The 22,209-nt window shown below is 37.3% G+C and overlaps 1 protein-coding gene across 5 annotated transcripts in view; it reads right to left on the bottom strand.

Moving 5' to 3' along the window:
* Window positions 1-205: 205 nt before the first annotated feature.
* Window positions 206-22,209, bottom strand: part of CAMSAP2 (calmodulin regulated spectrin associated protein family member 2) — a 119,425-nt gene continuing 97,421 nt past the window's right edge. For 3 of the 5 annotated variants that reach the window (XM_059413061.1, XM_059413063.1, XM_059413065.1), the window contains 11 exons: window positions 19,301-19,394; window positions 17,562-17,655; window positions 14,682-14,761; window positions 14,330-14,399; window positions 11,741-13,943; window positions 9,031-9,167; window positions 8,287-8,507; window positions 6,990-7,089; window positions 6,132-6,247; window positions 3,807-3,925; window positions 206-3,152 (listed from right to left, as the gene is read on the bottom strand). In XM_059413061.1, coding sequence (XP_059269044.1) covers window positions 2,847-3,152; window positions 3,807-3,925; window positions 6,132-6,247; window positions 6,990-7,089; window positions 8,287-8,507; window positions 9,031-9,167; window positions 11,741-13,943; window positions 14,330-14,399; window positions 14,682-14,761; window positions 17,562-17,655; window positions 19,301-19,394 — 3,540 coding nt within the window. In that variant the 3' untranslated portion in view covers window positions 206-2,846. The remainder of the gene's footprint in view (window positions 3,153-3,806; window positions 3,926-6,131; window positions 6,248-6,989; window positions 7,090-8,286; window positions 8,508-9,030; window positions 9,168-11,740; window positions 13,944-14,329; window positions 14,400-14,681; window positions 14,762-17,561; window positions 17,656-19,300; window positions 19,395-22,209) is intronic. The other 2 variants (XM_059413062.1, XM_059413064.1) reach the window with 1 other exon arrangement.

The following is a 22,209-nucleotide window of genomic DNA, read 5'->3' as shown; positions in this document are numbered from 1 at the left end:
CTGCTTCCTCCTCTCTCTGTCTCTCTCTCTGCCTGCCTGCCTGCCTACTTGCGATCTCTCTCTCTGTCAAATAAATAAATAAATAAATAATCTTAAAAAAAAAAAAAAAAAAACACATAGGTTAAGAGGTAGGAAAGCTATACGATGAGTTTACCCAAGTTCAAATATTAGGGAAAAAACACACTTTATTCAAAAAACAGAAAAGGTCATTTGGTGCCATGCTTTTATTCAAATGAAAGGGGAAAAACTACACTGTACCAGGAAATAGCAAATATGACAGTATTTTACAGCACAGCATCTTAAAAAAACCTGTAAGCAGTGCTCTAGAGTGGACAGGTAAGCACACCATACACTGTACATTGCCCCACAGTGTCCATCAAACCATAATTAAAAAGTTGAATTTGGCTTTAAACAGCCAAATAAAAACTGTAACAGTCATCCTAAAACAAAATCGAAAAGTCAAGAGGAATTAAAAGCTTTCCAAAGCTGCGTCAAATAGAATTTGACAGGTTGCGCTGGAAACCATGACAGGTGTTTGGCAAACTTAACTGAATCATCATCATCATCATCATCATCATTTGACCTCTAATGATGAAAGCACCAGTGTGTTTCAATAAGGTTGATGGCAATCTCCAGACTTTATGCAATGCCATAATTTTCATTTGTATAATTTTTAAAACATAATTTTTTTTAAAAAGCTGCACCATAATAAAAAAAATCTGCAGACTTAAAGAAATACATCCATATTCCTTCTGTATTAATAAAGTAAAATATACTGAGAGCAATGAACTTTTGTGGCAATGTTCACATTCTACCTTTAGACATTATGGACATTCATTGTTGGACACACATAAATTTAAGAAGAAAGGGTGGTCCTACTTAGCTTTAAATAGTTCCTCTACTGTCTTGCATCCAATTTTTAAAAATTTAATGGCCAAGTAGTATCACAAAGATGACTGATTTGATAAGGGAAATTTGATTGAAAAGAACAAATTTAGTAATGTAAAGTGCTTATTAATTCTCCTTTTGACTATTACCATATTTTGATGAGATTTGCTTTTCTTTTTTTTTTTAAACTAGGCTTAATCTAAACATGTATCTGGCAGTCATTTCCTTCTGTGATAGAAACTGTTGTCTGAAAGGTAAAATGTGCAAGTCCCCATTCTTAATATTCATATATTATATACACAGTATGTATACACTTAAAATATAAGAGTTACATATCCTGGTCTCTTACATGCAAACAGTAGATCACAAATAGTTTTGAGCTACACATATATCTTGCACAGTTATTGGAAAAAAATCTGTGAAATTTTTTTTACAGTTTTAACAAATATACATAAATATAAGAACATAAATTACAGTAAAATATTGACAGCATTTGAGAAAATGTTGATAACCCAGATGCACTGATGCCTAAAGGCCTTATAATAATAGAAAAGTACAGTTCAGGGACATCTCATTCCTATTCTCTTTTAAAATAAGTAAATACATCATATGAGATATTAGTTATTTCTCTAAACAACTCAATTAGAGAAATGTATATATTTTAGTCTCCACTTCCCACAAAAGAAAACCAACCCCACATCTCATTTATGATACAATACTGTCTCTCCCCTCTACGTTTACACAGTTGTCACAACACTGAAACATAACAGGGTCACATAATCATTCAAGTCTTTTCCTGAGAATGAAGTTTTTCCCCAACTAACCCTCTGATATACATTGTTAAAGGAACAAAGATCATGTAGAGATTTCAAGTGTGTACTTTAACCTAAGCTGTTCCACTTGAAAAGAATAAAAAAAGAAACTCAATATAAGTAAAATAATGTGAAGCTATTTTAAAATTAAAATGTAGCCCTTTGTACATGTTTAAAAATTCTAAATATAATTTTTATATCAGTTATAAATATAATGTAAAGACCTCTTGAGAACTTGTGGCAGGAAGTCTTACATCTTCAGATTGAAAGACTACTCTCAAAGTGTCCTTCACTTCTGCCAGCTTATAAAGTGACTTACTTTAAAAGAGATAGAAAGCCTTTTTTGTTAAAAGAACAATCTAAATTATTCTGAGTTGGCCAGAAGTGGTGTAAAAACAGCACTGATTTAATCAGCAACTTCTTATAACATATTCTTGGTTAAGCTCATGTGGTTTAAAGCGAACCTACTAGCAGCTCTTTACAATACCTCCTCTTATGTAATAGAGAAATGTTAATACTTGAGTGAATAATAAATACAGAATTGTAAATACTTAGAATAATTCTTGCAAATGCTCTAACACCATTAAAACATGAGGGTTACTGTAAAACTAAACACTAGTGTTTCTCTTAGCATCATCAGAAAGGTGCGAGTTACCTCTGAAGGCGCATTTCCTACGCTTGCGGTCTCCCCATGAAACGAAATACAAAGGTATCTCAGATTAAACCCCCAGGAGAGAAAAACAGCAAAATAAACCATCTGAAGACAAACATGTACATTAAAAAGAAAAAAAAAAAAGGAATAAAACACATACTTTGTCATCTTAGCCTTATTTCAATCATAGTCCAACTAGTGTCCATGAGAATTCAGTGCTTCAGTGTGTCTCCCATCAAGCAGGCGAACCCGATGACACAAATCTCCATTTGTGAATCCGAACGTTCCTTCATCACTTGGACTTACCACCTACGTGCGACTCTTCCGCAATCCAAAATGCTGTGGCTCACGTTCCAGTTGTTCGTGACAACAGAGCTTAATGTTCAGGTGCAATTAATAAAAGTCTTGGTTGGCAATTAGAAAGATTTTCTATAGGCAGGAAAGATGAAGTGCAAATTTACCACGAATGTTCTGAAGCAAGTATTTCCCAACTCCTATGCTTTAGTGGGTAGAAGTTTTTTGGGTGTTACTGGTCTCTTGGTCTGCCATAAATGACTATGAATGGTAATCGCATCAACACTGGCGGATAAAGTTTTAGCAGGTATGTGGCTAAACTGTTTCCTGTCAGAATTATATTTGTAAAGTCCCTCAATCATTTTTTTAGTGATAGATTTAGGGCCTATCCCAGTCAGTTTATTAATTTCTTCAGTTTCTGGACAGTAAGTATACAAAGACCTGAATTGGCAGCCTGAATCCCGGAACAAGATTAAAAAGTTGTTGGCATCTGACTTCTCCATTTCCTTCAAAATAAAAACAAAACAAAACAATAAAAACTCTTAAACATTTCACTGTATAAAATTTACATAATTGTTTTACACCTATTTTGGTCAAATATTATGACAAGATTCAAAATATAAACTCTGAAGAACAAAAATAAAATGTGTATTATAAAAGCAAAGTACACTTTAATTAACAATGTATGCAAAACTTCACTTCTGAGGTGCTGTTGGCTCTGTGTGGATATTATTATCCTGCAGGAAGATATGAAATGCCTGCTAAATCTTGACCTTAGTCAAATAACCACTAGCAAACCAGGCGCTGATTAGCAATTTTGCAATACAGCCTCATTTTTAAAAAGGAAAACTACCTTACTTACATATGAAACATGAACAAGTAGCTCTGGTCAAGAAAAGAACTTACAATTTTATATTATTATCTGAATCTATCCTAGGCTTAATTAAGTCTGCAGTCTTCTAAAACCCCATTTGAGAGTGAACTAACTCAATCTAAAGTTAAAACATAGCTACAGATCTTTTATATGCTGTTGAAATCCTAGGAGAGGATGGTACTTTCAAGAGTACCAAGAAAGGGTACTTTCTTTTGAACTGGTAGCAGAGAGGACTCCTACAATTTTAGAATGTTGCCAAATTTAATTTTCATGCAAACATGCTTACCTCCAGTATCTTTTTCTTCTGACCTTCATTTACTTTTCCAGCCAAACAGCAATGAGCTAAAGCATTCTGTATTATGTGCTTATTGGATTTTGCACTGGGTTCTTTGTAGAGCTTTGGTCCTGTGGTAAGAATTTAGCAGCAAAATAAAAATACCATTCCTAAGTCAGAAATACTACATGTTTGAATGATATAATTGTTCCTATGTTGAGGAAACTAAAAATCAAACTCCCTTAACAAGCATATTTGCCACACACAGTTTCAAACCTAGAGCTACACAGTTGTGGTGTGCTGTGCTAGCTCATACCACAGGGTATCAAAATCTGTGCCTAAAGGCTGCTGAGTGCTGTACTCCAATCAGAACATTGTTTTATCCACACAGGGAGACATGTTAAGGATGGTGCCAAGACAGCTCTGAGACAGTAGTGCTGGAAATCAGATGGGGCTGTAATTGCCAGACTGTCTGCTTCACCCTCTTTCTCAAGTCTGCTAAGGTTACTGGTGAACTTAAAGCAGAATGGATCGATGAGGAATTACAGCTTTTAAAACGACCAGAAAAGTCTTCATCTTTTTCTTCATTCACATATCTGAGATTTTTAAGCATTTTATTTTTTAAATTTTTTATAAACATATATTTTTATCCCCAGGGGTACAGGTCTGTGACTCGCCAGGTTTACACATTTCACAGCACTCACCATAGCACATACCCTCCCCAATGTCCATAACCCCACCCTCCATCCCCCCTCTCCCCAGCAACCCTCAGTTTGTTTTGTGAGATTAAGAGTCACTTATGGTTTGTCTCCCTCCCAATCCCATCTTGTTTCATTCATTCTTCTCCTACCCACTTAAGCTCCCATGTTGCATCTCCACTTCCTCATATCAGTGAGATCATATATAGTTGTCTTTCTCTGATTGACTTATTTTGCTAAGCATGATATCCTCTAGTTCCAAAGCATTTTTCTTTAAACCAATTCTACTCCTTGGTCTGCCAAGCAACAGAAGCACTTTGTGCCATATTCCTGGAACATTCCTAATAGGAAGTACAGTAAAACCTCCCTACTTCATACTAACTAAACTCCGTCCTGGAAGACCAGGATTGTCCTTATCCTCCATAGCGAGCCAAGAAACCAGTTTTCTGGGCGGGGGTGGGGAAGTGGGGGTGGAAATTAGCCCTGATGGGCAGCATTTACCTCTTTCTGTGATACCAATCACTCCTACTCTGGCTAATATCAAACTACCAATAATTCTACAGTTCGCATAATTCCTGAAAATTTACAAGTTCCAAGAGCCCTATGGTATGAGCTAGCACAGCACACCACAACTGTGTAGGCTCTAGGTTTGAAACTGTGTGTGGCAAAGATGCTTGTTAAGGGAGTTTACATAGAGAAGCAGAGGGTAAAACAAGGAATCGCCATCTAATCCCTGGCCTTAAAGGCTGTCCAACTGGCTAAAGGAGGAGGTGAAGTACACGGGCGAAGTCAGCAAGTTCTAACCTCCTTATGCCTTCATGCGGCTCCCATTTCCAGTGGGTCACCTGCGGACGGAGGCAGTCTCCACTGCCCTGCACGTTCTCCTGTGCCTTTCCAATTTAGATCCCAATGGCTGCTCACATTTTCTCTCCAGCCTCATTTCTTTACAAGCATCTTACATTCTGTTCTTAAATTTGCTTTTGTTTCAGTAATGCCTACCCAAACAAAGGCTGGAAAAGGATCTGATGTGGGGCTGGTACCTTCCTGCAGCCAATGCATTCCCCTCAGCTTTTAGAGTCCCTTCATACTTTGTTGTTGTTGTTGTTGTTTAGTAGGCTATACATGGGGCTCAAACCATAGCCCCTAGATCAAGAGTTACTTGATCCACTGATGGAGCCTGCCAGGTGCCCCCCACCACTCACATTAATGTGTTTTAAAGATGCACAACTCTAGATACCTGCAATCCCAATGTTAGAGAGGTCTCTGTGGATTCTAGCCTTTTCTCAGTACTCAGGACCCGTGGATAGCTGACAGAACCTCTCTAAAACTTCTTCAGATTCAAACCACAGCACAGACATGGTCAGCGTCTTCAAGTAGATGGATGTGGTATAAGTGATACTGCTAATTTTCTTTAGAAACTGATCTCAGTTCACCTGGGACAAGTAACTACCTCCCTAAGTGCAACCGTTTCACTGAAACTGACCTCCCTGTAAGGGACCATCTGTACTCAGTGTTCCTGTACAGATTCCCCGGTGTCTAGACCAAGAGAAGAGCCCATGACACTTTCATTAGATTAGCCTGTATTTGTTCTCATGACTGTGTTAAATTAAAACATCTCCCTAAAAATACGGACCCTGACCTGTGTATTCTGTTCCAGAAGCCACTGAAGAAGTTGTTGATGCATTTTCCCAGTCCTTCTCCCCATTTCGACTGCCGCAACGACTTGGAGACAAGAAGCCTTCTACAGACTCGGATCTAAATGGTAAATAAAGTATTTTTTAAGTTTCAAACAGAAGAATACTTGGGGGTCAGAAGGGACATTTGTTAAAGTACCAACCAAAATCAACCTAGAAGCTTAAAAAATCAAAAGACGGTTTAACTGCCTTATTCAAGCTGTACAACCACGTGCCTGGACACCACGGGCACTCCTTACCTACTTGCTCACTGAAAGGATGAATGTTTTTCTATATGAAAACTGGCCATTACTGCAACAGGATGTTGATGCAAAAATCAGAACTCAAAACTCATGACTGTCACTACATACATTCTCTTTCCACATGGGTATTACAGCGTGATGTAAGGAAATAGGGCTTTCAGTTTCTAATCTACATCTGAGAGAGACAGTACAGAAGGGATCTTTCCCAAGTTAGGCAGCCTACTTGGGAATTATTCTAGGAGAAAAAAGTAGAGAGGCTGGCACTTTAATATAGATGACGTGCTATATCTGCACACTATGATTTTACCAAAACTGTATCAGCAATTACTGTTAATGTTTCATATTTTATAAAAAGTACCTTATCAATGTCAGTAACCCTAAAACCCTAAAAGATAAAAAGTCAAATATGAATATCCTCTTTATATTTCAATTTATTTAAACATAAACAGTTTCTAGTCAGCAAAACTATAAAAATTTGTGTTATGATTCATTCATTATAAAATACAAGATAATTGTTGGAAACATTATTTTCTGTGAAAAATATTCACGTTATGGATTTACCTTGGTGTCCTCTTGCCTGAATGCACACTCTCGTTATCACCTGTGTTCAGTGATGCCAAAGAAAGGCTAGAGACTGAAAAAACACGATAAATTCGTGATCCTGAATGAAAACAAAATTAGAAATTTAAAAGGAGCAACTAGAAAAGAGTCTGTTCATTAGATAACACCAGCATATGAAAACTGAGCTTCTGTAGTTTTTTCTTACTTTTAATCTAAACAATATGCTTGCATGCATATATGCACAATTTATCTAAAATTAGCAGTGGTACCTACTTTTAAGAAATAATGATAAAACTAATTGCTGTTAGGATTTATTCCAAAAGGAAAGTGGTAATATGAGACACTGATATTATAACTGTAAGAAAAAAGTTAACAAAAGAAGTTAAGAATAAAATATAGTTAGGGATATCCAGTTCCTACGTGGGAAATTAATTTACTAATTTTAGCCAGTACTGGGTATCAAAAAATTTTGTTGGCTAGAAAAGGCAGAGTTCTCTTTAAACGGTCAATGTTATATTATTTTTTTCTCAGTTTTAGAGTTAACTATGGGAATTCTCTAAAACTTCCCACAGGGTTTAGTTTTAATAAAATATATATATTTTTAAAAGTGAATATGTGTGCTAAATTTTAGAATACATTCTCTCAACTCCAAAAATTATAGATTTTGGATGTTTGACCATTTCTGTCTTAAAGAAGGGATTCATGGGGGCACCTGGGTGGCTCAGTGGGTTAAAGCCTCTGACTTTAGGTCATGATCCCAGGGTCCTGGGATTGAGCCCTGGGTCGGGCTCTCTGCTCAGCAGGGAGCCTGCTTCCCCCTCTCTCTGTCTCTGCCTGCCTCTCTGTCTACTTGTGGCCTCTGTCTGTTAAATAAATAAATAAATAATCTTAAAAAAAAAAAAAAGTGGGGGGATTCATGAACTCTTGCTTCTATATTCCTTATTATACCAATGTGTTTCTTATGTATTTCTGTGCACACAGTGTTTATCCTTAAATGGAAGTATGGAAAGGGTACTAGCAATTCTGAGAGATTATACCCGAGGGCAGAGTCCCTGACAGGTTAGGATGCATTCTGGATGCTTCAGCACTCACACTGGCTCTACTGAATATATGCATGCACACATAACACAGAAGTCATAAACAAACCTACATTTGCTTATTTTGGTTTTCCAAATTAGGAGCATGCACCATCTCAAATTGTGGATCCAATTTAGCATACCAAAGCACAGTCGAGTTAGTATGACAAACCAGGCTGGTGTTTTTTTATGAACAGACTCTTCAAAATAAGCTGTGTTACCTGGAGGACCTTTTATTGGTGTTTTGGGAGACTCGATATGATCTCTGTGAATAGATTTTGGGCGCTGTTTTTTTTGTTTTGCTATTTGAGGACGGGGTTTAATTACTGTATCCATGTCTTCCATTAGTTTCAGCTGTTTTCGCCTCATATACTCCTGTCTGATAAATTCTCTGCGCGCTCTCTCATCTTCCTTCTTCTGACGCTCTTCCTCAGTTTTACGCCTGGGAAACCAAATGGTTGAATTTCTTACTCTGCACACTAAAGAAACCAGATACTGGGAGTATGGCTTTGATGAGAGAAGGGAAAATTATTACGTTTCAGCACCTTGGGAAAAAATGGTTTAAAATTCGCTTGAGATAATTTAGATCATTAAAATATACATAAACATACCGTTAGTAAATGATTGCTTTTTAAAAATATGTTTATGTGTAAAAACCCGTGAAGTTATCTTAAATTAATGTTTCTGGAGAACATTACTTTGAAATGCCTCAAACTCAGGATAAAAATGTATAAGCAATCAATAATTTGGGAAAATAAATCGCTTCTCGGCCTTTTGGCTAAGATCAAGTGTAATAATTTGGGAAAATAAAGCAACTCGTACAAGCACCAGAAATCAGCATTATGTCAGTGTCTCCAGACGCTGCAAACATCTGACAAGCTGGTGGGGGCCCTGAGGAAGCAGAGCCTCCGGCACTGCCGCCCCGCAGCTCCCAGATCCAGGGCCCGCATGGCCAGAGTCTTTACCTCGTTTCCTCTTTCTTATGTTCCATCTCTGCTTCCAGCTGCTGTTTCCGAAGCTGAGTCTCCTTCTCCCTCCGCAGTCGTTTCTCCAGCAAAGCTGCTCGTTTCATTGCCATATCATTCTCTGCTTTTTGATCATCCTAAGCATGGATTTCATGGAAAAACGTGAAATGTTGTGCTCACCAGTACTCTCATTTTCAGTTGTGGTCACATTGTCTAGTCATTCTTATTCCAACCCCACCCTATGCGGACATGTTCCAGAAATGAAGAAGGAAGAAGTGAATCAGGGGCGCCTCGGTGGGTCAGTTGGTTAAGCAGCTGCCTTGGGATCAGGTCACTAAGCGGGGAGTCTGCCTGTCCTTCTGACCCAACCCCTCTCATGCTCGCTCGCCCTCATAAAGCGGTAACAGTTCTATCAACTACCAAATGACACTTAAACTTACTTAATTACATGTTTCAAAACCTAGGAAGTTTGCAAAGAACAACCATAAAAAGAAAATTTTAAAAAAAGCAGCGGTTTTTCTGGACCCTAGTAAATAACTTAAAAGTAGGGAGTTTTGGGCGCCTGGGTGGCTCAGTGGGTTAAGCCTCTGCTTTCAGCTCAGGTCATGATCTCAGGGTCCTGGGATCGAGCCCCACATCCGGCTCTCTGCTTGGCGGGGAGCCTGCTTCCCCCTTTCTCTCTGCCTGCCTCTCTGCCTACTTGTGATCTCTCTCTCTTTGTCAAATATATAAATAAAATCTTAAAAAAAAAAGGTAGGGAGTTTTCTCTTAGTTTTAAAAATTGCGTTCAATGGGGTGCCTGGGTGGCTCAGTGGGTTAAAGCCTCTGCCTTCGGCTCAGGTTATGATCCCAGGGTCCTGGGATCGAGCCCTGCATCGGGCTCTCTGCTCAGTGGGGAGCCTGCTTCCTCCTCTCTCTCTCTGACTGCCTCTCTGCCTACTTGTGATATGTCTGTCAAATAAATAAATAAAAATCTTTAAAAAAATTTAAAAAAAATTGCATTCAAACTAGGGCACTGAGCTGGCTCTGTCAGAAAAGCAGGCAACTCTTGTCTTAGCGTTGTGAATTTGAACCCCACGTTGGGTGTGGAGATTACTTAAAAATAAAATCTTTTTAAAAATTGCATTACAATTGTATTTAATATACATGCTCAATAAGGGAAATTCAAGTGAAGGTATCCAGAAATTAGCTCTATGGTTAAATAGCACATAAACCACTGCCATGTGACAGAACGGACACCAAGGTACAGATGTGTGCCCTGTTTCACCCTGAAGGATTCTCTCCCTTCCGTTTGCCCTTCTCTACAAGGAACAGGGGTACCTGGGGTCTCTAAAATTAGTAAACTGTATCTATTCTTGTTTACAGTAGTATTCTATTAAAAATTAGTCAGTTTACATGGTTAAGAAACAAAATATGACTTACATTCAAATTTCTCAACTCTAAAAGGGACTAACAGGCAATCACCCTCAGAACAACTTTAATTTACAAATTTCCAACATTAAATGACCAAAAGTAAAACTAGTGATTGTAATCACATCAATGTTCTTGGGTTCTTATTCCTGTAAGACTGTTGTTTCAATTTAAAATCTTAAATTATAAACATAAAATCTTATAAATTATATTTATAAATTACAAATAAATTGTAAATTATAAATTAAATTATAAGTGATAAAGGCTATTGAGTACTGCCTTTTTTCCTCTGTATTCAAAATTGTGGAGCTAGACAGGATCAGAGATAATCTTACTTTAGTTCCTTAATTAAAAAAGAAACATGAGTAATAGATACACATGTTTCTGATTATTAAAAAAAATTCTTTCCTATAGGTAATCTGGAAAATACAGGAAAACATAAAGATGAAGAAAATCGATATTTAGAAAAATTTAAAAATATTAAGCTTTTTGTGTTTTTCTAGTACCTATGATAAATTTTAAGAGCTTGACCACCAAAAAGTGATATTGTTCAGTATTTGTGTTGGCTGGCTACAGTATCCAATATCAATATTGAGATTAGGAGTCCTATGCTAGACCTTTACCCAGTGCTTTCAAAGGAGCTATTTCTGTTCAAACTACATATGTTATTTTTAAATGTTTCACCTTACCAGATTATCTGGTCAATTTTTTTAAAAGATTTTTTTAAAAGATTTTTATTTTTATTTATCTGTCAGAACAAGCAGGGGGAGCAGCAGGCAGAGGGAGAAGGCGGCTCCCCACTAAGCAGTGAGCCAGATGCAGGACTCGATTCCAGGACCCAGGAATCATGGCCTGAGCCGAAGGCAGAAGCTTAACCAACTGAGCCACCCAGGCATCCCTTAAAACTTTTTTTAAGAAACAAAACATACCAGGAGAGAAAATTTAAAAAAACCTAAAATATACTTACAATGCCAAATTATGTGCTTTTTACAAACTGACAGCTCTTTGAAGAGATCCAAATAGCTTCACATTTTTTAAAAGGCTTTTATAAAAGCAAGGAAGAAAGGCAGAGGAGTAGTAACAGCATATCTAAACACATGTACCGCGACCTTGGTGAAGGGAAGACTGTTCAGTGTGCTTGGATGTTAGTACAGTCCATCAAGGGGAGCCCCTAATGTACTTCAGGGTTAGTGGCAGGCTTGTAACAAAAGGGACTACTACTAAAAGAGGCAAGCACATTGGCTAAAACCAAACCCATTGAATGATGATGCCCCCAAACAATGAAGATTATTAGTATTACCTTAAAGAAGAATCCACAGCATACTTTCTGGTCATCATCAAACTGTTCTTTATCACTTTCTCCATCGTATTTTTCAACAGCTACATCAGCCTTTTCAGGAGGTTTCAAATCTGAGAGGGAAACTTCAATCAGATTAACATTTTTAGGAGCAGCCGGAGGGAAGACAGTTTTAGGAGGAGGCTCTGCAGGCTGGTTCAGCTGGTCCTCATTTGGCGTCAGTCGGACGGTCTCCGTGATGGGCTGGGACAGGACTTCAGAAACCGTTGACTCAAGAGGCTTAAGCTCCTTTTCTTCCAGGTTATGCACATGCTGCCCTGCGGGCCCTTTGGATTCCAGTTCCTCCTTTTTAATTTCTTCCTTAGGTTTGGATTCCTTTAACTGAGGCTCTCCGTCATCCCCAAAACATACAAATGACCGAGTCTGAATAGGAACTTGACTTGGTGAAAACCTCCGTAACCGAGGAAGACTATCCACAGACCGAGGGGGAGTCAGGGTTCGATTCAAAGGCGTTATTTTTAATTCATTTGGCCTAGGAGTCCTCTGATTTTTAACAGAAAAAGATGTGCTCTTCCTGTTGGAAGACTGTGGGGACGGATGGGTAGGGCGGGGGCTGTCTGACGAGAAGGGCGCAATGGCTGACGACAGGCCTGCCTGCCGGGAAGGTTTAAAGTCTCGGATCTGTTTTTGTGGAGAGGGCTGAGGAGGTGAAATCACCCAGGACTGCTGCTCCCTCATCTGCATCAACATCTCCTGCTGAAGTGACAAGCGCTGCATTTCTTGTTGTAGAAAATGGAGAGATGAATTTAACTTCTCAATGGACTTGGTATATTCTAAGATCTCTCCCTCGTTTAAAGTGTCCTCCGAGGGGCTTGCCAGGTTCCACTGCTTCTCTGGGTCAACGGGTGTGGTTGGAGACTTCAGCCATTTGGCCTGAGGGTTCTCCAGGCTTTCCTTCAGATCTGCCAGAGACTTACTCCTCTGTCCGTTCGCCTTCTGGGAATCCTTTTCTTTGGCTCGATCGGTGTACACTTTCTCATCTTCTGCCCCGGCTGCTTCCTCCCGAAGAGGGGAAATGCCGTCCCCTCTCTTTTTCACCACCGTAAGAAATGCCGTCCTTCCCATCTTCTGCCTCTGCTTAGTGAAAGCCGCCTCCATCTTCTTCTTCTGGGCTTCTATCGCACGCCTCTTTTCTTCCAATTTCATCCTTAAATGCACCATTTCAGAGGCCAACAGCTGGGTGGTGTCCCGGCCTTGTGGAAGGCCTGCTTCTTCTGGAATTTGCCCCCAAGCAACCACGTGTGGAATATTAAGTTCAGAACCTTCTGGTGTAGTTTTCTGAGAACTGCTCCCACTACTTTTCCCATCAGTATGATTCAGTTTCCTGAATTTCTGTTCGGCAAAGCTGGTCATTTTAACTCCGGAACTAGAAGAAGCACTGCTACCTGGCTGGGACTTGGTACTTACAGTACTTGGACAAGGACTCAAAGCGTCTCTGGGGTTGCTGGTTCGAATATCATAATCCTGAAGAAATTTGGAAGCATCATCCATGTCAGAGTCTAAGCTTACAGTATAATCTCTCAAAGAAGAATCTTCATCCATAGTTTCGGGGATGTCTTCTGAAGGAACATGAATTCCAGTGTCTACTTCAGTATTGTCAGTTATGGGACTCAAGGCACCTTTTGTATCAGTTATGTTATCAGGACTAGACTGATTTAGCTTGATGTTTGAATTTAGGATACTCATTTCCTGGTTATGAAGAAAGAAGCCATTAGCAATGTGGTCTGGCTGAGATGTATGGGGAGATTTTTCAGTATCATGAATTATTTGTAATGCTTCTTCAATGCTTGGTGTCTCAATCTGATTGCCAAACTCATCTAGAAGTACTCTATTTTGTAAAGCTCCATTTGGAAGCTTATAATGAATATTCTCGTTGGAATTCAGGTCATTTGTATTAAGGGGTGTGTACGACTTGAGGCCACTGTGAGAGTCTATATTAAGCTCTTCTTCAATGCTTTCTGCTTCTTCTTCTCCATTTACTGGCTTAAAGGACAAATTTTTCCTAATATTTTTAGATACACGATTATTGTTCAATGTAAGTCCTTCATTACTAATAGAGCGAGTGATTCCTCGGTTTGGAGTGGATTTGTGTACAGTATGTTCTTTATCAAAAGAAATATCAAATGAAACTCCATGCACCGATGATCTAAAAAAACATTCGAAGAGAAAATCCTTAAACATGCCCAGAAAAGAAATGATTTGATACCCTTTAACAATTATTTAAATTTGTATTTCCTTTCTTTTCCCATTTTGCATAATCCTGTTGTACTCAAGGTACGCACAGGGCTACTGGGCTACCTTTAACATTTAGCCCCTTTGAACGCTCAGTCATCTGCCTACATTGCCCTTTTCAAAGTGAGGTACTAATTGCAACTTGGCTATCAACTAAATAGAATTAGCATTTCTTTCTCTTTTTTTAATTACTTTAGTATAGTTGACAATGTTATACTAGTTAAGGTGTACAATACAGCGATTCAATAAACAGCATTTATTGATAATGTGAATATACTAAAAATAATTCCCTTTGTTTACCTTTTCTCTTTGGGCCATGTCCCTATGAAACCATCAACATAGGACATAGATGAAGACCTCCTAATTCCTCCTTCAAATGTGAAAAAGAAACAGTCATTGAAAGTATATAAAAAACTTTTAACTTAGAGCTTAACAGATTTCAAATATTTTAGGAGTCATTAAGAGCATTAAAAAGTAGGTATATATGGAGAAACAGAGATAATTCTATTAAGAAAGACAAGCACAGAGAAACCAATCAACCTTTTAGTGTCTATACAACACTTTTCAAAGAAAAAAAAAAAACCCGCATATTTTTATTTATATTTATTCTCAATCATTTCCCAGTTAACCTAGGTTTTTTCAAAAATATTACCTGAAGCTGAAGAATGAGCTTGGGGGCGTGAATGCCTAGAAGGCAAATGATGAGAGTGCATAAAGGCAGCTCCTTCCCCACTGCAAGGTAAAATAAAAACATTTTAATATGTTTTTCTTTAATATAAACTTTATACAGAATGGCTGAAATTAGAAACATTATCACCTCTGACTCTATGAGTATATGTGTCTCTATGTATTTTATGTCTTTTAGTCAAAAGGCCTGAAATATTTTCATACACATCTCAGCGAGATAAGATATGGCATATTATTTTCATTTTACAAATAGAAAAATTGAGAAATGATTAAGTTAAGTGAAAGTCATCGGCTGGAAATACTTAAATCACCGGAAACTACAGGTAAAATAAACCCTTGTAAAAGATCCTGATAGCTTTCCTGCTCCCAGACCTATGTCTATACATCTCTAACAGTTACATCAAAGTTAATGTTAATATATTGAGCTGCACCTTAAAGACCTCAATGCCTATAACGATGTGAAGCTTTCCTATTTCTTAATTCCACCCCATTCAAATTAATGCAAGGGATTGGGTAGTCTGTTTCTCAAATTATCATGACATTTGGTCTGAACTTAATTTTTCTCCAACTTTCAAGTCTGTTGCAGCCTAACTTACAGTCAAGTGCAGAAGTTACACATCCCCACCCCCAATCAGTTGAGCATAAACTGGGGAACAGGAGTATGTAGTGACTTCTGTAGTCCCCCTACAGATCACATTATCTTTTGGCTACTGTAAACTGAGAACATGAACAAGTCAACCAAAAGATTCAAATGAAACAATAATCTTCTGCTTTTACTATTTAATAAAAGCTTAACCAGTGAGCTTTTCTAAAGGCAACAATACCTGAAGAACTTGCATAACCTTGTTGTCTCCAAAGCAAATGCTTATCTGCTTCCATGTGCCTTTCCCCCCTAAACTGCTCATAGTTTCAGAAGACTGTCAGGGAGTACTCACCTGCCCCCATCATGTCTGTTTATGTTAACCCTCCCTCTAAAATCACTGCCTCTGTTCTACTCTCCCATTATAGCTCGGGGAGGAAGCTAATCCTGAATCACAAGTTAATAATAAAGATATATTCACTTTTCTCCAGATAATGGCTAAAGTGTTTTAAAGTCCTATTAATTGCCACACTTTTACATTTGCATAGAAAATTTTGATCTGGTGTAACTGCTGAGTAGGTTAGTAGTCAAGTATGTGGATTAGCTGCTACAAATGTTTCTTGCTTTGCCTGTCTTCTTCACTTGTTTTCCCCTCATAACTTCATTAGTTAGGGACACTCACATTTGTACATGTGACTGCAGTTTTCTCAGTAAGAGTGGAAGCTTTTGACTCCTTCCTGGAAAGTTCTACAGTGAGAGAACTCCAGTGGACCACATGGAGACTTACAGAAATGGGAGGATTAGTAGGATCCTAGAATGACAGCTACACAGTGTCTCTTCAAGGAAAAGAATTTAGACATCCATCTGCTAGGAAAAATGAGTAAGAGCAGCCACTGAAATATCTGAGAAACAGAAAAGAGAGGAGGCTTCCAGAGGGCCTGAAGACATTTTCCAGTGTCAGAAGTGTGAAGAGTGTCCAACTAAGGTTCCTAGAAACAATAACTGTGGGATGATCTAGCCTTGAAACAAAAAGTTTCAGAGGTTTTAAAGATTTACTAGTATAGTAGTCATAACCTAGACTACTGAATGTTTTCTAAATTTTCAAGGAAGGAAATGTCAATATGTAATCAACCCAGGAAAACACCAAAATTAATATAGAAAGAAGTTTCCCATGGGAAAAAATACAGAGAAGCTCCTAGATCAGCAATATCCCAACTTAATCTCTTTTTGTAAAATCTGAGGCATAGATACAGAATAGAAAAGTTAATGGAAGTAGTAAGAAAAGCCACAGTAATAAATCAGAGGGCAATCAGTAGGAAGTACTTTACAGACATCAGCCAGTCCAGAGGTGAGAAGCCCTACAAAGGCAGTGAGAGTACCGTAAGGGTTCTGTCAGTGTTCCAGTTTCACACCCATTAGCACCCACTTGAGAGAGAAAATTCTTCAATGTGTGAGGTGGGTGACAGCTCAGAACAAGTTCCTATTTTTATGTTAAGCCAAGAATTCATAAAGAAAGTACTTTGAGTTGCCTGTTCAACAATTTAAAAATGTATTTTTAATGGATCTGCTTGGATTTCTAAAACGCCACAAAATACAACAATTTTAAACCAAAAAAAAAAAAAAAAACAGATAAATTAGGGAGTCCAAAGTCAATATAAATTTTAGGTTCTAATAAATATACCTAAAATGCTACTTACAGGATCTGCTGAAAAACATTTTTAAACAAACTAATGGGTCTATCATATGTTTGGGTCAGAAGTCAGGATTAACCTGATACTAAATTTTTATTTTCAGTTCAGTTCCTGATATTAAGAACTAAAGCATCACATATAAAGATTCAGTATTACAATAAACATTCTATTGTGATCTTTGGTTAGCTACAGTAACCAGCAAATAAAATAGCAGGTTCCCCTCAAACTTTGAGGTTTACCTCAAAGATTAAAAAAATTAAAAAAAATTAAAAACCCAGATAGAAATGTAAAATTCCCCCCATCCTATCATTTAAGCAATTCTCAATGACAAACAAGTTCTACAGCAAAAGTTTGATTTTAAACTGATTATCTGAACCTCAGAACATATTCTCCCACTTTTGAGTATGATTCATAAAAGCCTATGTATGAAACATTGTTTCTGTGTAAATTCAATTACATTTATGTTAAAACAAGCTGTAATACTGTAAGCTAGTTAAAAACTAATGACATTTTATTTTGATTTTATTAACAAATGGGATGGAAACAGTGAAAATGAAGTCATTCTGGACTCTACCTTGAAGTGAAGTCAGAACTACACGAACTATCCAAGATGTTTGTTTTGGCCGCATTCAAGACTGGAATTGAAGGCATATCATTCACAGGTTCAGCTACAATAGAAGATGCAAGCCTCAAAATGATGTATTTAGCATGTTTACACCATTTCAAGAATTTCCATTTTCCTTTATTATAGCATATTCAAAATTTTCTTCTTAAATTTTCAAAGGGAAAATTTAAAATTCTTCTTGAAGTTCTGGTTGAAAAAATTCACTTGATTAAGGCTAATTATAATTAGGGGGAAGGTTAAGGGGGAAGCCTAACATAAACATAGATATTTAAAGATAAATCTGAATGTCTGATTTTGCTAAAGCTTTCACGGAACTTCAGTAACATGGTAATTTTTGTTTCTTTATGAAATAATTGATATTTTGGTAATCAATTAAGAAAGAATTTCACTAGTCAGTAATTAACACCCCCCCCCCCCCGTAGAGTTCTTATTTTTGTAAATAACTCTGGGGAAGACTCCATTTACATTTTGCCTTTGAGACCTAATGTAATAGCTGTTGAATATTTTGAATAGTGGGTTTCACAGATAAAAATCACGGAACACAATGTAAGTGAAAATTCTATATTAATTGTAAAAAGTTGTACAAATATGGTTTGTGATAATTACTGAAGACACCTGACTTTATTACATGGCCTTAGGGAAGGATCTTAACTTCTCTGTAGGTATACTTTGATACACAATGGTTCAATAATCAGAATTTGCCCTAAGCAGTTTAGAAATGGAACAGATGAAATACTCTTTATTACATAGTTCACAGAATTTTGCCTGAGATACAGTGGGCACACTGGAAGCAAGCTCATTCTACTCACTACAGTGACATGCCTTTCCCTTGACTATATATTTTTCCCTCCTTCCTGATCTTTTTCTTTAATTTTTTGTTTTGTTTTGTTTTGTGAGGGCGAGGAGATAGAAGAGAAATAAGGGTAACGGTGAGGAACAATACAAAAATCTGGAGCCAAGGAGAGCAGCTAAATGGCTGGGATGCACGATAACTGTGTTTTTGTTTCACAGGACAGCCACTGGCAGCAGAAGGAGGGGTCCTGTAGTTATGCTGGAAGAAAAGTTCTTTAGTGGAGCTAAACTTGTATTTATAATCCTTTTCCCCCAATAGAAATAAACCTCTCATTTCATGATGGAAGCCAAAGGAAAATTTGTTTTAGAGAAAAAACAGGAAGATTTTTTGTTCTTTATTTCTAGGGATCTTTACGGTAACCCCTTCGTTTTATAATTTAGTTTTCTTATTATGTGCAATCAATAAATCATGCTATGTAATGATCATAAAACATACCAGGCTTAAAAATATGCATATAAACCTTTTTATGGTTTAAAGGTAAATTCAAATTGTAGACTAAAGCCATGCCATCATTTAAATGGAATCTGGGTAACAATATTAAAAACACAGCATCTAACAGGGAATAAAAGCTAGAGATGGGGGTAAGAGAGGCAAAAAGAAGAAAGCAGGCAAGGAGTTGAAGCTAAAAATTCCACAACATAAAGCTTCAAATTCAAAGCTGTTCTCTCCTATATCATCCGTCTCACAGACAACTTAGTAGCTTTAAATATTAAAATACTCAGAATTTATAAGGCTAACGGCTGTTTTATAACAATAATAAGATTCCCTCAAACAGAATAACCAGGGGAGATTAGATAAGCTCTCCATTTTCTTTGTTTCCAGGAACACCTACTACCTCCTTGTGGACGAACGACACGAGGCTGCACAAACGAGGGCTTCACAACTTCGAACCACCAGAAGAGCTCGGCCATGAACACCAAATAATTACTCTACGTAAGAGAGTTAAGAAAAAGAGAAAAGTCAGGTAAGACTTGACCAGAAAGTAATGACAAATACAATTTTTTTTGTTTTACCTATTAAAACATAGGTTTAAATCTCATTCCTTCATCATTGGAGTGTATCTACTCTAGGCTATTAAATCTGGGATATAATATTCACGCTTATAGGTAAAATTTATAACAGCCATTCAAAACTTCTTTCCTGCTTTTCTCTATATATCCAGAACAGTAGTCCAATTTATGTGGCAGGCATAGGTACTTCTAACCAGATAACCTGAGATTATGTATAAGGCACTCTTCATCCAAAGTCAATACAAACTTAAATAGCCTATGACACTCTGAAGAGTGGCTATCATTTAAAAAAAAAAAAAAAGCTCTTTCCAGATTCCTAGAAATTTCTCCAAAACTTAATCAGGTATCTACATGCTTGATGATGCTAGCCTCAACCAGGCATGAAATAACCAAAAGACTAGATCATTATGGCTAATTATTAATAATTTTGAAATGTATATACAGAAACATTATACAATATGTCAACCTAACTTTGAAAAGTTATTAGTAAGTTAACAAAGTCATTTGCCTTTTATGATTTATATTTGAAAATGTGAGTAATTTTTAAAATAGCTTAAAATTATAAGAAAAGACTGAGGGTCCTCAAAAGCACATTTCCAAGACAAGATTATATTTTAGGATGCATACATCATAAAAGTTATAAGCATGAAGAATTACCATAATTGTAGGCATCTAGCAAGTTTAAAAATTAGCACTATACAAAGTCTGTTTTATAATTACTTAAAATAATATGCCTTTAAATTCGGCATCAATAAAATTATCAAATTAGTATTTAATAAGTGAGGTTTTATTTCATATTAAATTTTAGTTTTCAAAACTATCATTGGAAAGATGGGTGTTTTCCAATGCGATGCCTTCCTCCTATCTGTTTTTTTTTTTTTTTTTTTTTTTTTTTAAGATTTATCTATTTATTTTAGAGAAAGTGAGCCAGGAGTGGGGGGAGGGCAGAGGGAAAGAATCTCAAGCTGACTCCCTGCTGAATGAGAAGCCGGCCCAGGGGCTTGATTTCACAATCCTGAGATCATGAATGACCTGAGCCAAAATCAAGAGCTGAGCCATCCAGGTACCCCAGTTCTACCTGTTAATTATGAATAATCCTCAGAGCTCTATACACTCTCATTTAGAGTTCATGTACTCTCTGTTTTCTCATATTTAAGCTGGTGACTTTCAAATATTTATCTTTTACTTGATAGTTCCAGAAGGCTATTGTGTTTGTAGAAAGTGAAGGAAAGAGAAGAATCAAGGATAAGTCAGGTTTTTGTCTTCAGCAACTGGTAGTACCATTTAATGAAACAGGAAAGACTGGGGTAAATAGGTAGTGGAAGGAATGTTGAGTTAATAGCTTTGAGATAGTCATTAGACATTTAAATGGACTTGTCAGATAGGTGTTTGAATGTAGGAGTCTAGAATGTTACAGAAGACAAGGCATAATGGTGAACAGAATTTGGTAGGTCTCCTAATTTCAGCATTTGCTTTTAACTATAAATTCCCAGAATACTCAAACATTTATAGACAATACACACTATTTTAAGCAGTTGTTGTAATCTGTGACTTTGTTTTTAGAAAGGAAATGTGAATGCTTACTATCCCAAATGCTGTGTTGGATTCCATCCGTGCTAACCTTCAGAAACTTTACATTCTTAATTATATGCTTTTCTCCTATATATTCTTCCCTTCAATTGAATCCTTCCTACTTAGCTTTTTAAAATGCTCAAATCTCTCGTATGAAAAACGAAATGAAACCTTCACTCAGTAAGTTTCTTCTCACTCCCACCTTCTTTACCTCTTCTTAAACTTCTCTGAGGCAGACCTATGCAAACAATCTCCTTTTAGCCTTCTGCCTCCCTAATCCACTCCAGTCTGGCATCCAGGCGCATCATTCCTCCAAAACAGCACTGGCTCAAGTCACCAGTGCCTTATATTTGTTGCTAAATCAAACATTTTTCAGTCTCCATCTTACTTGACCTCCCAGCAGCATTGCTACTCCTGATGTCTCCCCTCACTGGAAACTGCCATTCACGCCCAACAGCTACCAAATGACTCCCAAATGTATTAACTGTACTTACATATGAAGTGGCCTAGAGAGCATTTTCTCTTGGATATCTCAAAGGCACCTCAAATGTCTGGAATTGAACTAGGGATCTAGTTCAAATCTGATCTTATTCCAGTTTTACCTGAATGAATGGCATCACTATCCCAGTGTGCACACCAGAAGCCTAGGAGTCACCCTGATGCCTCCTACTTTCTCCCTCTCCCTATCCAGTTCATCACCAAAACCTGCAAATTTTGCATCCTAAATATTTCTGGAATCCACCCACTTCTCTCCATCTTCATCATAATCACTCCGATTCAAACTGTTTTCAGCTCTCATTTAGAACACAATAGCTTTTTATTTGACTATTAGGCCAAACAAACTTTTGAAAATGCAACACCCCTCCCCCCACTTCCACTGCTTTTGGGAAACTGACTATAGGCTACAGAAGGGTAGAGGGTACATGATTCAGTCTCTTTTTAATTTCTCCAGCTTCATTTAATACCACATTCTCCAGAGTTCCTCATTTTACCCATCAGATTATTAAGTCTGGAAGGACAAAGATCATGCTCATCATTATATCTTCTGGTTTTTTAAAATTATTTTTTTAAGATTTATTTATCAAAGAGAGAGGCTGAAGAGTGCATTAGCAGGGGCAGCAGCAGGTGGAGGGGAAGCAGGCTGCTCACTGAGCAGGAGTCC

This window comes from Mustela nigripes, chromosome 10 (genome assembly GCF_022355385.1).
Source record: "Mustela nigripes isolate SB6536 chromosome 10, MUSNIG.SB6536, whole genome shotgun sequence".
In the NCBI taxonomy this organism is placed as follows: domain Eukaryota; kingdom Metazoa; phylum Chordata; class Mammalia; order Carnivora; family Mustelidae; genus Mustela; species Mustela nigripes.
Note: the sequence above shows the minus strand (reverse complement) of the source record. Positions and strands in the feature narration are given on the sequence as shown.